Source organism: Cuculus canorus, chromosome 5 (assembly GCF_017976375.1).
Source record: "Cuculus canorus isolate bCucCan1 chromosome 5, bCucCan1.pri, whole genome shotgun sequence".
Taxonomy (NCBI): domain Eukaryota; kingdom Metazoa; phylum Chordata; class Aves; order Cuculiformes; family Cuculidae; genus Cuculus; species Cuculus canorus.
In genome coordinates, this window is record NC_071405.1 from 39,550,560 (window position 1) to 39,567,628 (window position 17,069).

Here is a 17,069-nt window from a genome sequence, read left to right on the forward strand (position 1 = left end):
CAAAAGCACTTTCTTCAGCCTGTGATAAATTTGACAGAAACATGTTAAAACAGTTATGTCGAGCAAAACCCAGTTGTTATCACAGTTAGAGAAAAGTTATCTTTACAGTGCTACCAAGGAGGCAGAAATCATTCATACACATCTGTAAAAATGTCTGAAAATACTAATACTGTATGAAAGAAGTGTTCAACTTGTGTAATATTACATACAAACAGTGGTAAAAAGAAAGTCTTCCTATCTTGGGAAACACTGAAAGCGAAAAAACCAAAACCAAACTGTCAACTGTTCATTTCAAAGTTAAAATGTCTTTCAATATCTTTGCAGATGGCTTAGGGCTTAGCCGTTTCTGGCCAAGAGGACAGAACAATATCTACATTTGAATCAGTACTATCACTGTCCAGGGAAACCTAGGGGTTATTCCTGCAAAATATAACATTAAATAAATAATCTCCATTGCTCCTAATACATGCAGCAATACATACTAGCTTACTTATTTCCCTTATTGTCTAAATATTTCAAAATTCCATACCAGACATCCTGATATTAAACTTCCAACACAGGATAAAATATCTAAGGATCCTAAAGGGTTTATGTTGCTTTTGACACATAACGTATTTAATTTGCAATATTCTTCTTCTCCTTATAGCGATAAGCTTCTTGACAACATTTTTTTCTCTCACAATTCAGTGGCGCATCATTGATCTTGGAGTAGCGCTTCATTTTCTCTGAAACTCAGTTCAGTTTCTTTAAAGCTTTATGGAAGTTGAATTCTGAGTAAGTGTCATGAAATAACTGTTTTCACTTCAGTCTCAATATTGTCTCAAAATGAATGGTCTATTAGGAGGAAGGACACTGGATCAATACTTTGAACACACCAGACTTCCTTAATTTTTCTTTCAGTTAGTTGAAATTTAAATTAAATCCAGAACATCTTACACAAAAACATGTAGAATGCAAGGCTCTGGAAGAGATGTTGATCCTTTGCTTATATCTGATTTGCTAAAAGCAAGCACTACTGCGAGATACTCTGAGAAACTGCACCATGACATTTTAATCCTCAAAGGCCCCCAGGCTAAAAAAGCAGAGATGTCTCACAGTGTGGTCTTCTTTTACGGGGAGTTGTAGAGAAAGAATCACATTCTCCAAGTCAAAACATCAAGAAGGTTACATCAGTTTTAAGAGGGAAAAACTGGAAGTACACAAAGGCACAGCTGAATTTGTGTGCCTCTAGCACTAATTAAGAATAATGGGACAAAGGACATCCTCTTTTTGTGCTTTTTTTCTGCACCAAGAAAAACATAAAAACTCTTACAAGTACTAAAGGCCACCAAACTAAGTAAAAAAAAAAAAGGCAGGTAAAACCTGCACATATTAGTTACTATCCATAGCACTATTCATTTAGGATTTACTCATCTTGAACATTCTTTTCCCTCTTAACAGCATTTTAATCCTAGTTCTAAACACTCAATTAAAACAACTCCCTTTCACATATCTTTCCTCCAAGCTGCCAACTGGCTGTTGCAGGTGTATGAATTTGCTCATAAAACCTGTAACTTTTAAATGGAAATTCCCTGAAAAATTACATATCCACAGAAATTAATCCATGTCAGTAAATGTGGACACACAATTTGTGTGTAGACACAAATATCGAACATCAGGTTTGCTTTTATTAGTTAACTGATTTGCAACAGAACATAAATTAAAATGAACTATTTCTTTAAAATGGGAATGAGTACAGACATTTACAAATACAATTTCCAGAAATCACCACAAATTTCAGTTTCATTTATGTAGATGCACACATATAAAATGTATCTTTTAAGAATTTTAAAAGCTAACAGTTTGTGCATTGAACTTGCCTCTTCAGTGAGGAACGTGTTTGCATAAGAGCAGCTTGATTCATAGCACGGATCCAGGCATTCATATCCTCTTGGGTATCTGCACTGAAGTAGTATGTCCGCATTCCTGAATGCTCTGCCTGAGAGCCAATAACAGAATTCTTATTATAAATATATGCCCGCATACCTGTATGAACAGCCTGTATGAAAACAAGGGGAAAAAAAAAAGAAATAAAAGTCAGACAGCCCTTTCATTTTTCCTTCAGAAAATTTACTGAAACTTTCCATGATACCTTTAAGTAATTTTCCAGATTCTGTTGGCACTGAAATTTCACTACCTCTTGCTCACACTATTAAGCTAAAAATATAGTGCTTCTGTTTTTCAGAGTAGGCAATTTCAACTACTCATTTTCCTCTTAAGATACATTTCATTTGCCATAAATACCGCACAAAACAAATGAAAGAAATTCTGAGACATGCGTAAGAAAGCCTATTTCTCTCAGCTCATTTAATAAAGCAATTTATTCAGACAAAACACAGACAAAAACCTTACAATTCAAGCAATTAAAGTCTTTCAGTAAAAGCATGGTCGTGATTTTTTATATTAACTGCAAAATCATAAGACTTACTGATAAAGTTAGTAATACTGACGAAGTTATCATAGCACACAAAATATCGACAGGTATCTTTGCACACCAAAGTAATCCATGAAATTTCACTGCAAACTTGATGTATTTGGAAATTCCTCTATAAAAATATTCAATATTCAAATGTATTACATTTGGAATGTCTTTGTAATTCTAGGCTAGTTGAATTTAATCAAATCTCATCCACATTTGTATAAACAATAGTACTAAAGTCACATCAGTCCTGAAACACTTTACCATATTTCCTCACAGTACTTTAGAGATGTGCTTCAGATTAGTAGGGAGAGATTCATTTCATTAGTTTCCAGAACACTGAAGACAGTATACTGGACTTCAAAGCTTTTGTAAAGATATTATTAAAAATTAGTAATTTGAACAGCTTTTCGTCAAACTAAACCTGCTATTGCACACAAAAGCCAATGGCATGAAACACTGCTGAGCCAGGGCTTTCTTAAAAGAAAAAAGTTATCTAAACTTCTTAATTTGGCTACATCTTCTTTTATAGTTAAACATATTTCACAAATCTCCCCTAACTGACTGGGTTTTTTTATTTTTATGAAATCCTCTCCCTTCATTATTCCAGTTTTTAAAAATACACTCTACAAACCCAGATGGCTTCTGAAATACATCAATAGCTTTGACAAAACCTAAGCTATTTTATCTGATGCAGTCCTGCCTAAATGTTCTAATTTCAGTTGTTTATCCTGAATTTCCCAAATTACTAGAATCTTAGAGACTTGTATCAACAACTCCAAAGAGCAAAATATTTGCTTGCTATTAAAGTTCTTTAAGTTTTGTGGAAAATTTACTCCCTTTTTATTGCAGCCTGGTCCCATAAATGTGTGAAATTTGGCCTTTCCTTTCTGCGCCTCAAATAAGCAAGCCACAATTTGTTTGGAAAACTGTGGTAACACAGCCTCTGCAGGTGTCAGTGGCAGAAAGAGTGGGACCATAGCACAACAGCCAGCTAGAAAAGGGAGGAGGAGAAGGAAGGGGAGGAAAAGGCAACACAGAGAAATCCGAGACTCTTTCCTGCTAGAAAGTCTCTGCTTCCCAACAGCACTGACCAACAAGGGAATGCAAAGTGGTTTCTCCATGCCCAGCACAAGTTGCCTACCTTAACAAAGGAAAACAGGATTGATTTACATGAAACCAATACTGGCATCTGGTTTTTTTAACATATTGAGACCATTACAAATGGTCAAAACAAAAATTATCTGGAAACATTTAATTAATTGCATTTACGATTAGCATCCAGTGTAAGAACAGACCAAAAAATGGCAGCTTCAGATCTAAAGGAAATCAGTGATTTTAATGCTAGACCTGATGACTACAAGGTTCCTTCACAGACCATGCTGAGCCCATTGGAGGAGATGCTAAAATCCAGAAGTGAAGCCACACCTGCAGAAAAGCAGACTACAAACGCCCCAGTGCAGATGAGGCAGTGGGACTCTACCATTCACGGTTATATACTTGCTGAAAAAACCCAGAACCTTGGCTAACTAACTGCGGAAACCATTTACCACATCAATAAATGGATTTAACAGCTGTCTGTCTTCATTGACCTGTGTGCCCTGATCAACAAACCCCTTTGCTTTTCAGGTTCTCCTTCAGAGGTGCTGAAAGCATTGCCTAAGAGGCTATAGGTGAAAACGATATAAAAATGCAAAGTACATTGCACCATTCTTCCTTGAGAGGCTGAATCGATCACAGCCATAAACATTCACAGCTTCAGGAGGAATAATCGAGATAGTGTGTTATTATCAACAAAAACAACACTCTGACATTTGTAATATATAAAACTGGTTAAGAAAAATTAAAACATATTTCAGTTATTTATTAGTAGCATGTTTTGCACACGAGAAAGCCACTTTGTGCAACATCCTGTAGCTGTCACTGCCAGTAGACTAGTAGGGTTTTTTTGTCTATTTGTTTTTATAAGCAATAGCTATTAGGACATCTACAGCATACTTAAGAGCCTAAAACACAGCACATGCGCACACATACACCATATATACAAGAGGGAAAAAATAATATTGGTACCTATTCATGCATTCAGATGCCTTAATGTGGATAGATTGAGAAGAAAAGCAGTCTCTCTCCCATAATGCACAGAAGGAGAAATGGATAGTAAACCCCAAGGGCATATCAACAGGACAAGACACGGACAAAAAAGTAAAAAGGTAAACAAGTTAAAATAATGAAAAGATTCATGTTTCCAAAGAAAATACATAACAAAATGCTAAAGTAAAAGTAATTCATGTCTAAATTTGTTACGTTCCTCTTCAATAACTCAAAATTCCTAGGAGACAAAAAGCCACAGTTCATAGGACAGAAGGGAACAGTTTTCTAGCAATTGCAGTCTTTCAAAGTTAGTCCTCTCAATAAGCTATAAAATACAGGAAATTCTCTCCTCTCCTGAAGTTTGATATTTATGAGACATCTATGAGCACATTGAAATAATGAGTATTGAAATAATACTCTGAGTCTTCAATATAAACACAACAACAGCACAGTACAATCTAACTCACTTTTCACCCTCCAACAATACTGAACTTTTTCAGGACTTGTAGAAGCTAGAACCTTCCCATTTCCAAGTTCCAAAATGGCACCTCTAAAATTTATAGCCTTTGGCAGTTCTTCACCTGAGTCCCCAGACCCAGAGGAGGTTTATAAGCAATACGCGAGTTTAAGGAAGCAACAATGATCCAAAAACATAAAGGAACAAACTATGTTAGGTTTTTTTTTTTTCCTTTAGGAAAGCCAGTGAGATCAAAGAAACAGGTAAAAGTTTGCCCCGGTCTCAGAAAGTCTAAGCAATGAACAGATACTTTCATTCGTAAGTCTTAATAATGAAATTATGGCAATAATGAAGAGATGTTTAAAACTAAGCCACAGAAGTATCTTCTGGGCTCTGAATGCCCTCATGCTGATAGGGTATACCTCTGATGAAAGTATCAAAGTAAAAAGGAGTAATTTGCATCTCCAGCTCTACTTCCTACCTGTTCTACAGGAACACCAGAGCATCCTTCATGGACTTTATTTGGTAGCAAGACATGCACCTAAATACAGACATATACTTGTACATTGTAATTGCATGAAGCTCTGTTGTTTTGTTTACAGCAAATATTGGTAGGCCTTCCAAGTTTCTCAATTTGTATTACTGTAAGATTCACATAAATGAGTTTACATTCAGTACTCTCTCATACATATTTAAGACATATAAGATCAATTAAAAATAGTTGTCATTATTGAGGACAACGAGGTTTCTAAAAAGAAAATATTGACATTAACCTTCATAAATTGATATTACTGATGTTTAAAACTGTTGTATTACTAAAATGTACAGTCAGCTCTCTATTAATCCCAGGGAATATTTCCAGGTATACAATAAAGTTTTTCAGATTAAAATCTATACATTGGACTTGCACTTCCTCACATTTGTATCAGCAAAATAATACTGTATTAAAAGATATAGCTATCAGATTAATTAAAATCTTTAAGATGTTAGCTACTGAAATAAATACAGTGTTAGGATCCTGAGTTCTAAAAGGCTGTCACACAGCTTAGTGACAGTGGCTTACACCTAGTGACAGCACTTTTCTTGGGACAAATAAACTGAAAAAAAATTGTCAAGGTAAATACTTGAAAGCAGAATTTCTAAACAAAACAATTCAACATGCATACTACTGCATTTCAAAGTAGGTTTTTTATTGCATTTGAACAGCCTGTATGCTGTTCTGCAAGCCTATAGTTGTTAAACACCCAAAGAGATACAAAAGCTTAAAGATGTGACTTAGGAGAAGATTAAAGGAAAAAAATTCCAAGACCTCCTACGGTGCACAATTTAACAGTTAGCAGGTCTTAACATATATCCTAGTGAGCATGTATTTTACAAATTACTTTCTAACTGAATTATAGGCAAAAAGCATCCACATATTTGCTTAATAAATTTCCTTCTTTTATTTTTACAAACCAAAATGTTGACTTTATAGCAGTTTCATTGCTTCTCTAGCTTCAAAAACTCAATGTTACTTAAAAAAGCTACTTAAAATGAGAGCAAATACCTCTATTGCAACAGAGGACTTAAAACAATCTGAATAAATGAGAGACCAAACGTAAAAAGTGACATGGCACATTCTCCCACTCATTCAGGACTTAAATGTGAAAAAGTCCTGTCCTTATTTTGGGCTTAATCTGCTTGTATTTCTATTTCTGGCTGCACTGTGTTGTGAGACAGAATGTCCATCTACACTCTGGATATCAAAATGTACTGAAGAGATTAGATAAAGGTAATGGCTGGTGAGTGATGGAATGCAGAATGCCAGTACGGCTGTGCTCCTGCTGCTGTGCACCCACAGCCACATCTGTGACCACTGAACATCAGTGTTGGACAGGCTCCATGCAACAGGAATCTTACAAAATCCTCCTACTGCCCTGAGAGGTGGTTCTAAATAACATGAAACTACAGCATCAAGTCTGCAGTCAATCATCCAACACCTAAAGCAGAGGTGTTTGGTCCAACGGATTGGCCCAACAAACTAATACATGACACTTATGTTGTGGATTTTTAATGTAGCATAAAGTTTCTTTTGTTATCAACTCCCTATTTCCACTTCATTTTTCTATGTTGAAAGTCTCAGGTTACTGGCTCTTGCCAAAAAGGAAGAGGGGAGGTCTGCAATTGCTTGCGAAAACATTTAAACATGATCACAACCTTGGATTCTACTCCACAGGAAAGGAGAGGCTCAACTTGGCAGTGGGGACTTGAGAGCTTGCCTGTAGAACATTCTGCTTAAAAACTACATGTGTGTAGGGTGCCCCTCCCCTTTATCATTGATACTGTTGAACTGGTTAATAATCCTAATACACACTTAATTAACATTTACAAACAACCTTTCAATAAAGTAAAAACTAATTACTTTTTAAAACTCTAAAGCAACCAGATACTATTGCTACTTTTTTTATCTCCTTTCCCAGTCTGCACTAATAGCTACTCAAGAGAAGCAGAAGCCTAGAAGTACATTGGGTGCTCTTCATTCCGCGTATGCTTCCTTCTAGGAAAAGGCTCTAGAATGCTTGATGAATTACACTCATTAAATACTGGAGTGGAATGTTTACCTTAAACAAAGGTTCCTTTTTTGCTTGTCCTGCTATCTCACGTTCAATGCATTTGAAAAGTAGTATAAACGTTTCCACAATGTGCACTAGGTCTTTTTTAAATACTTTTCCCAAATAATATTTCTTTAATAAATTTCAAATCATTACCCACTTGAAAACAGAAACCAAAGAAACAAAAGGCAGTCCACAATTTTAAAACAACACAAAATTCAAAATGCAAGAGAAAGTCTGAGTTGAGCATAAGTTCTTCATAATTTCAGCACAAAAAAGATTTAAAAAGAAAGCTTCCTTCTAGATCTCCTAAAGTATACCTGATCAAAACCTGATTTCTACTTTTTTTTTTAAATATGTAGCTCATTTGCCTGATAGAAAAGCAGGTTCTGCTCCAAGTATTGCTAGATTTTAAATGTGCGACATAGACTGAAGTTTTTAAACTTTGCCTTAGTGCTGCAGCTCGGGCAATCAGTTGGAGTCAGTTTTCTCCATTGTCAAGAAGGAATGTATATTTTATTTACTTTTCATATGTTTTTATAATGAACAGAACCATAATTTATACAATTAAATTATTTTTAGAAAAAGAAACAACACAAAGTCAAACTATATCGAAACAAGAGTCTTTTTTCTTTAAAAACACTCCATTGCCACTTAGGACAACAATTGCTCCCCTCCCAAAAATGAGAAAAAATGGTTACTTTTTCCCCTTTAAATAAGGAAATAATACATCAAAAGCTACAGTGCTGTCATTTTCTAACTGTAAGAACTAGCTGATTGTTTTATTTTAAAAAGAATACAACAAAACCATAAGACCATCAGTCCAATATGAGATCAAACACTTTATAAAGAAAAACCTACAACTTTTCTTTCAATCTGTAAACAGTACTGGAACAACTTATCAATATTAACTTCTAATTTTGGAAACAGGATCTGTACTCAAAGGCATACTATTAAGCTTTAAAGACACTTACATAGTAACAGACACGAATGTCAACTCATAAGCAACAAAAAAGTGCTGTGTTACATTTGAACAGGCAGTCAAAAAACTGTTTGGTTTTAAAAAAATAATAAATAAAATAGGAAAGCAGATGATGTTCCTGTTTACAACAGCATCTTGTCTAATGCAAATAAGCATTTTAAAATATGATTAACTAACAAGCTTTGCAACCATACCTTAAAAGAAAATTTGCGATTTATGCGATCTTCAGGTCCAACTGGAGATATAACGTAACTAGGCAATGGTATGCTACCCAAAACAGATTCTTCTCTGCTGTCTGTTGAATAAAAAAAGAAATAGAATCTAATTAACTGCACGTTTCAGGAAGGGAACAATACATTCTCGTCTGTGGACACACAGACAACAGGCATTAAGTTAAGAAAAGCGATTCAGACAGGATATAAGGAAAAGACTTCTCCCGGTGAGGACACAGCAGCAGCAGAACAGGCCAGCCAGGGAGGTTGTGTCAAGTCCAGCCTTGGAGGTTTCCAACACCTGACTGGATTAAGCCCTGAGCAGCCTTGGATGACTTCTTTACTGACCCTGCTTTCACCGTGTGGTTGGACTAGATGTTTCCTGAAGTCCTTTTTGATCTGAATTTTCTTATGACTCAACATCAATAATACAAGGAGAAAAATACTGTATTTTTAAAGAAAAAAAATTGATTTTTTTTTTTAAAAAAAAAGATCCATTTGGGTTTTTTGTTGAGTGTTTTGGGGAAGTGTGAGATATTTTTCAGTTCAGAGAGGAGAATAAATTCTGATAATAAAGCTTACTGTGATAAATGAACTCCGACAAGCTGCACAACATTGCAGACCTTCCATTTAGCATTCTACATCTAGGCTAATTGCTATAATTAGGAAATCTCTATTACTACTGGCTCTAAAGTGATCAGTAGGAGAAATGCAGTGCCTAGAAATATGAATTTGAGTTTCATATTCTGTAATGCTTTCCAAAAATTGTAACACTACATAATATTCAAAACTTCAAAACAACCTTATGCAATAGGATTATTCCTAGCTGAGGCTAAGATCACATCAAACCTATTTTGGTAGAAATAATGGATTCAGAAGTTCTCACTCTTACATTGCCCCTTGGATTAAAGCTGAATCCTGATCTGGCCACAGTGCATTCTCAAAAAATCTACAGGTCAAGTGCAAGTAGGTAACACAATGAAGACCAGCGATGGGATGAATATTAAACTGTCATTGCCGCCAAATGTTTTGAAACTTAACCCTTGGCTCATATTAAAGACAAGTTGTGCGACAAAAGATCATACAGCACTGCCCTGTTCAACTCTGGCCTGAAATTTGCTGCACATTAAAGACATATAGACAAGTAGTTGTTTCACTATGCATCTTCCCAGAATACCTAAATATATTAGAAGAGTTCAACCAGTTTATGCTTGCTATGTGATCTGAACAGACGAACTATTACAGACTTAATGAAAGGAGCTAGCATCTACTCACCTTTGTAGTAAAACAAACAATAATCAGCGAGCACAAACCATCGTCTTTTCCATAACCGCATTCCAGAGCTATCCTGAAATGCAAGAATTGCGATACATTTCCATTTAAAGGAAGTTAACAGTTTATCATAAAATGTTGTACCAGAGAATAGTTTACCAGAAGTTTACCTAAACACACTATTAATTGCAAAAACAAGTTATTTATATTTTAGCATAATATTATCTACTAAGAAAGATGAGGCAAAACATCTAGCTATAAAATAATCAGTGTAGAAACTCAAACTGCTAATTTTCAATAAGTAATTAAACTCGCATCCCAAACAGCACTCAGTTTAACCTCATACACAACAAACGCATGTTTTATCTAGACAGATTTATCCTGCAACAAAGAAACAATGTATGCAATCTGGACCGCACAAACCCCAAAAAGGATTGGTATAGACCTACATGAAAATCACTACACGGTTGTGAGTATGACCTCACTCTTTAGACAATGATCCCTTGTAAATCTACAGTCAATCTTCCATATGTTATTCACGCCTAAAATGTAATCTAATCAAATATTCCTCAGGAAATAAACCAGGATGCATACTGTGCAAATTTTAATGAAGTGTAATAATACAATACACCTGTGGAGAACTATATATATCTCTTTATACATAACACATATAACTTTGTCAAAAGGAGTAATGTTTACATTTAAATTAATTTTGGAATCTTGCTAAATTGCCACACTGTAACCTGGGAAAGTACAGCTTATTTAGCTGAGGTAGGTTTTGATAAGACCAGCTGCATAGAAAACAATTTTGAACCTTAAGTGCTTGCAAGTAGAGGGAAATGGACAAAAGGAAATAGCCAGAGCAATGTTGTATATACTATTTCCCTTCTTCTTTCCGCAGTCATATTAAATGTGCAATGACTTTCTTCCCTTTCTTTTTTTCATGCTTCAACGCTATCAAAACATTCTGTGTATGAGTTCTGATTCTGTCCTGAAAACAAATGGACTTGGGTAGTGGACGTCAACAGAGTTGATAGCAGAATACAGCTCTCCATGCAGGAGGAAGCAGATGGCTGTCCGCAATTTCACCTTCCCGTATACGTAGAATCAAAATTGTAAACCTTAGACTGCAGCCTTCTCCTACTCATCCCCAAACCTGGTGATAATCTGATGGATGCTGACTGTCAAATTAGAAGCAGGGAAGTATTCTCACATAACAAACTGCTTGCTTTACTTGCACTCAAGGATGTGCCTCTGTCAGCTTAAGAGTTCAAGATGCAGCAGCTGTAAAATTCTGTTTGCGGGATGAAATCCTACAATCCAGGCTTTGCTTGGACACTGATCTTAGTAACAGCAAGATGTGGTGAACAGGTCCCTATCTCCCCTCATTTTCTCTGTCCAGCTTCTGGAGAACAAAAGGCATATGGGTTGGAAATAAGCTTTTGCTCAGGGTATAAGGGAATAGGCAAGTAGATGCAATATGGCCTTCACAGCCAACCTCAGATTTATAGCGCATTCTGAGGGAGACTGAGATAAGCATGGCAGCAAGCCAACAGGACAAAACCATGAAAATAACCAGATTTAGACAACAAAGTTATAGCCTTAACATTTAACCATGTTCGCAACTATTAAAAATGTGTTTTTTTCACACTTGCTCAGTACGGGCTCCTCATTATAGAAGCTTGTGGGAATACCCAACGCCGCCCTACACTGCCAACATTTGAGCTTCTGTTTTTTCAGTTACTTGGAAGGCACGCACTTTTACCTGATGACTGTATTCAAGCATATGAAAAGAAACACGATTACATGCGTACCTGTTTGTGTAGCCAGCCTCTTACTATAACAGGAACGTTGGGATTCCTCCTGATAGCTTGATCCCTCTTTCCAAAGCTATGAACTTTGTTTCCAGCCTTCACAACCTGTAAAGAAGGTTTTAAACTGTACTGAGATTCATTTTATATTACAAATAACCTCACTGCAATATTTCATACTTCATCACACAGTAACATGGTATTTATAGTATTTTTGAAGGGCAAGTAAATAAACAATGATATTTACAACACAGCAAAGTCAGTCTCACACTTTCATCAACATATCAGTGCAGTCTGCCAACTCCCAGCTGAACAGCAGCAGCACTGGTGACTGAAGTCTAAAAGGTAGAACTGCTGAACTTTTAGTATGCTTGGGAAGTATTTTTGAATACGTTACAAAAGCTGCATACAAGTCTCCCTCTGCAACTTGGTACAAGAGTTTGTGCACATGAATCTTACTCTTACTGTTCTTTCTTGGGGGTGGGCGTTTGGTTTTTTTTTGTTTTCTTTCCTGTTTAAATTCAAACAATACTCATAGCTTAATAGAGTGCTTGGACTTTGACCCTGCAAACAAAAGGGGAAGACAGAGTGACGCTGCTAAGGAAGAGACCTAGTTGGCCCTAAGTGGAAAACTACCTCTAGGTAATAGTTTGAGTTTTACTGCAACTCAATTTTGGCAAAACTATTTCAAAAACAAACAAGGAAAGCCTATCAGCCTGTGAAAAAAAAACAGTGAGAATCTCTGGATGAATAAATAATCTGCCTGTTCTTTTCCAATCTCAGCACAGTTCGCCGCTGCAATTGGTTTAGGAACTTGGAGGTACACAAATCACCATTACAGTTCCTCCTGACTTCTTCACACTCTGTCTCTGTTGTACAATGTCTTCTTTGTTTGAACCACTCCTCTGAGCTGGTCAGGATACTGATGCTTTGTCAGCTGCAGACAAACAGCAGCTCTGGAAATGAGCACACTTGTCATATGCAAGGGATGCCATCATAAAAATGTCTCAGCGTACTCTTTCTGCCAGTCAGGCAAGATCTGTACTAGAAGACATCACATAATAATAAAATATTCTAATAGTAAAATACTCTATTAAATGGATTCTGTTAATTTTGAGGCCAGGTTTTACCAGTCTGCACTAAATTTCATGCATTTCAGTAAACATAAGCATACATTTCAATGCAGGATTAAAATAGCAGCAATAATTAAATTTAAAAAAATACACTTTTTCTTTGGTGCCATAGCATATAAAACAGCAATGTAAATTTATCACCCATAAGGAGACACCAAAGGGCATATTTTACTAGGTAATTTCCCAGAGATCTGTTTACCAGGAAGCAGCATGTTGCTTTCAGCTCTTCAGAGAAGTCAGGTAACCTGCATGTCAGGGTCATCTCTGTGGAACGCCTTGATGCTTACGAGACAGGAAAAAATAGAGTATGGGCTTTTCCCTAGGAGTGATATCTCGCTTTACACCCCAGTAAGAATCTGTACAAGACTTACAGGTAGTACAGGAGACCATGCAAGCAGCCCAGCTGCCAAGGGCTGGCACAAACAGGCCAAGCTCTATAGCAACAGGTTTCTGAAGAGATGTCTCTGCCATTCAGCTGGCAATAACCAGTTCACAGTAAAAGCCGTGTGAGAATGGTATCACTGAAACCTCCCAGCCCTTTTCTCTGCCCTACCTGTACTAAGGCACTTGGCTAAGCGGCTACAGAGCAGCAGCTTTGTGCAAACACAGCGTGTTGATTACGAACACAAAATCTCTCTGGGTAGTCCCTCACAGACTCATGAGCAGCAAGTCTGAGGCTAAAGGAAGGGAAGAAGTAAGTTGGTAGGCATTTTGCGCTTGCCACTGAAAGTATTTCAAAAGAGAACTACTTGCAAACTTGTCTCCAAGTGTCAGTTTATAAAACCAGACAAAGATGCATCATGAGGACAGCCAAGCTCTGGATGATCATTATGATCATCAGGGCCAACCATATACATTTTCTCTTAAGAAAAATGAGGAGTAATTAATTCAGTCAAGATTTTTAAAAAAAAACGTTAAAATGTTAGACACAAGAGCTACACGAGAGCTAGGTGATGAAAAATAATTAGGCTTAAACTCTGTAAAGATTGAAAGTTAAAAGTCTATGCTTTGCACCTGAACAGAAATCAACTTACAAAATGCACAGAAGTCAGTTTCCTAGTTTTTCTTTTTCATATTTATTCTAGGAAGGGTGGATGAATGCAGGAACAGGTAAAAGCATAGCAGATATAGCCTGACAGCAGAGTTTAAATTTGATTTTTTCATCAGATCTTCTGTCACTTTGGTGCTCTGATCTTATTTAATTTTTTAAAAACGCAGACCACAATGTAGAAAAGTAGTCCTTGGACTTGGTCAGAAGACCAAACAACTTCTATCACATGGGAAGGGGAAAATTCTTCCTAAGCATATGTATCCTCAATCAATACAATACCCATAATAGAAACAAAAAATAATTTTATGGTGCTTTATGCAATTGAAGTTTTCTTATCATCTGTAGTAGTAATCACTTCATTCTTCTTTGGAATAAAATTTTGCTTCCATTGGCCTGAATATATTTTTTAAACTACGTGTCTATACTTCAGTAGCCTTTTCCTAACTTAAAATATTCTGATATCATTGTGGTGTGTTGAAAAATGCAAGTCAGAGCAGCTGCCTGTGACATTGAAGACAAAGAAGTCAATTTTGACTTCAGTATGTTTGTTACGCTGGCTTGTTTGTGAATGACTCATAAGTTTTTGTGAAAAAAAAACCCAAAATGTCAAGAGCCAAACTTTTCAAATTCCTTCTCATCACTGTGTCATCTTCTTCCTTACAGTGGCCTCCAGCTGAGGACGAAAGTTGCTAGCAAGTATAAAAACTGAATTATTTTTTTTCCGAAAAGAGATTAAAAAAAGTAAATAGTTTTTCATGTATTTCTAAACTTGGAATAGATTTTCTAATCAGCCAAAGGAAGACTGGATCTTGGTCAAAATACGCATATATACATACATACATAAGAGAACATACCAACTTTCAATCTACAGGGAATTAAAAACAAAAACACTGTCCACAAAAACCTCACCTGCTGTTTAATTCAAAATCCTCCACTGAAAAAAATCTCTATATTTTGCTAATAAATGAAATCATGAATCTTATCAGTATCTCAAGTAAATCAACAACAAAAAAAGACCAGCATCTATTTGCGTGATCAACAATTCAATTACTCCTCTTGCACAGAATCCATTCAAAACACATTCTCAAAACGTAGGTAGTAATAACGCACATTACACGACTATACTTTACGCTTCCAAATTGGCCAAAGTACTGTGTAGCATAGTAACATTTACAAGCTTCCATTCAAACCATCAGATGCTTTAACAGACTAAATTTCAAATGTACCTTATTCTCAAACTGAAATGAATCTTTATTACTCCACATTCTCCATTTGTAATCAAAATAAATAGCTTTTATTATGGTTAGTAATTGAATTGACTATGAACAAGCAGATCTTTGGGACAGAGAACAATTGTGGTTTATCAGAAGGTCCTTTTGCTTTCCTCTCAACTCCATACCTCTCAAATTTCAAAAGGAAGGGTGGAAGGGTAGACTGCATTGGTCTAAAGTCTTCAGATTACTTGTTTGCACAGTACCAGCATAAAAATGGTGAGGCTGACACCAAGAATCTATGTGCACTTCCACAGAACTGCTCATCTCACGTCTCTTACAAAATGAAGCCTTATATATTTATATGCATATGAATAAAACATAATGACAGTAAAAGCCTCACTTGGGATTTTTTCTTGTTCTTCTTTCCAAATGCTCCTCTTGTTGTACACCGTACAACTGACATTGTTGGACAGAACATGCAAAATTCTCTTCCCAAACAATATACTTCTTATTTCAGAAGTTTTATTCAATACGAGTTCAGACTTGAACACTGCAACAAGTAAGCCAGAAGTCTTAATCTCTTTCATCTTGAACTGAGAATGACAAATCTGCTGTACAGTTGGCAGCGTACTTTGCCCTTCACTCCAAATGTAGCGATTCTCAGCGATCAACTTTCTACAGAAGAATCAAGTGGAAAGCCATGTACCTGTTCCTGTACTTTCTGATTTGGAACTACTTCAATGCAAGTAGCTCTATATAAAAATCAGCTGACTGAGATTCTAATGCTATCCCTACACAGTTCTGTGATGACATTTGCAGGATAAAATTATGAAAGCATTTAATAAAATATAATAATTAGCTGTAAGTATAGCTAAAGACCTTTGCCACAGTAAACAGAATGTGTCTCTGGTATATCATGACTGGGTCTCAAGTCTGCATCTGGTAACTCACTCTTTGAAAGAATGATTGTGGAATTCATAGAAGAAAATGTCTAGAAATATATGAAAGGATCTTAAAATCTAATCTCAACGTGCCAAAAGTCAAATTCAAAATGGAGGACACACTTCACAACCTTTATTTATTTGTTCCTGTAAGAGAGAGAACCAATGTCTTTCTTAAAATTCCAGTAAAGTATTTATTGAGTGCCCATAGCAGGGTAGATCTTATGTAAACCAACTTGGTGGAGAAGTACAGGCAAGCCCTCTATGACTGCTCTATTCAAAGCCTAAATCAGCCATGTAGTACAAAGAATCCCCAGCCCAAAGCTGAGTATCAGGTCATCGTTAAGTTGTCTGGTTTTAAGAGTCAAAGATGAGCCTTATCCCTTTAATGTTGTTGTCTTAATAAAAATAAGAATAAGGAGGATAAAGACAGTAAACATAAATGCCCAAGTACTTGGTTAAGTTCAGTTGTTAGAATGCCTACAGGAAAGATGGTAAGAAACTCTTTATCAGGGAGTGCAGTGATAGGATAAGGAGTAATGTTTTTAACCTGAAAGAGAGAAGATTTAGATTAGATTAGGATAAAAATTTTAATATGAGGGTGGTGAGGCACTGGAACCCTGTCCAGAGAAGCTGTGGCTGCCCCCTGAAGGCCAGGTTACATGAGGCTTTGAGGAACCTTATCTAGTGGGACATGTCCCTGTCTATGGCAAAGAGTTTGGATCCAGACGCTTTTCAAGGTCCCTTCCATTCCAAACCATTCTATGATTCTATGCATATCAAAAAGGAACGTATCACGTAATTCACAGGTAACCTACTGAGTTTACTGTTTTCAGTGATAACTTCATCTAGCACT

The 17,069-nt window shown here is 36.2% G+C and overlaps 1 protein-coding gene across 6 annotated transcripts in view; it reads right to left on the reverse strand.

Annotated features, from left to right (window-relative positions):
• The window catches only part of PLEKHA7 (pleckstrin homology domain containing A7), a 189,455-nt gene that overhangs the window by 39,690 nt on the left and 132,696 nt on the right, over positions 1-17,069 (reverse strand). For all 6 annotated transcript variants that reach the window (XM_054067028.1, XM_054067031.1, XM_054067029.1 and 3 more), the window contains 4 exons: positions 11,878-11,982; positions 10,067-10,139; positions 8,774-8,874; positions 1,860-2,038 (listed from right to left, as the gene is read on the reverse strand). In XM_054067028.1, coding sequence (XP_053923003.1) covers positions 1,860-2,038; positions 8,774-8,874; positions 10,067-10,139; positions 11,878-11,982 — 458 coding nt within the window. The remainder of the gene's footprint in view (positions 1-1,859; positions 2,039-8,773; positions 8,875-10,066; positions 10,140-11,877; positions 11,983-17,069) is intronic.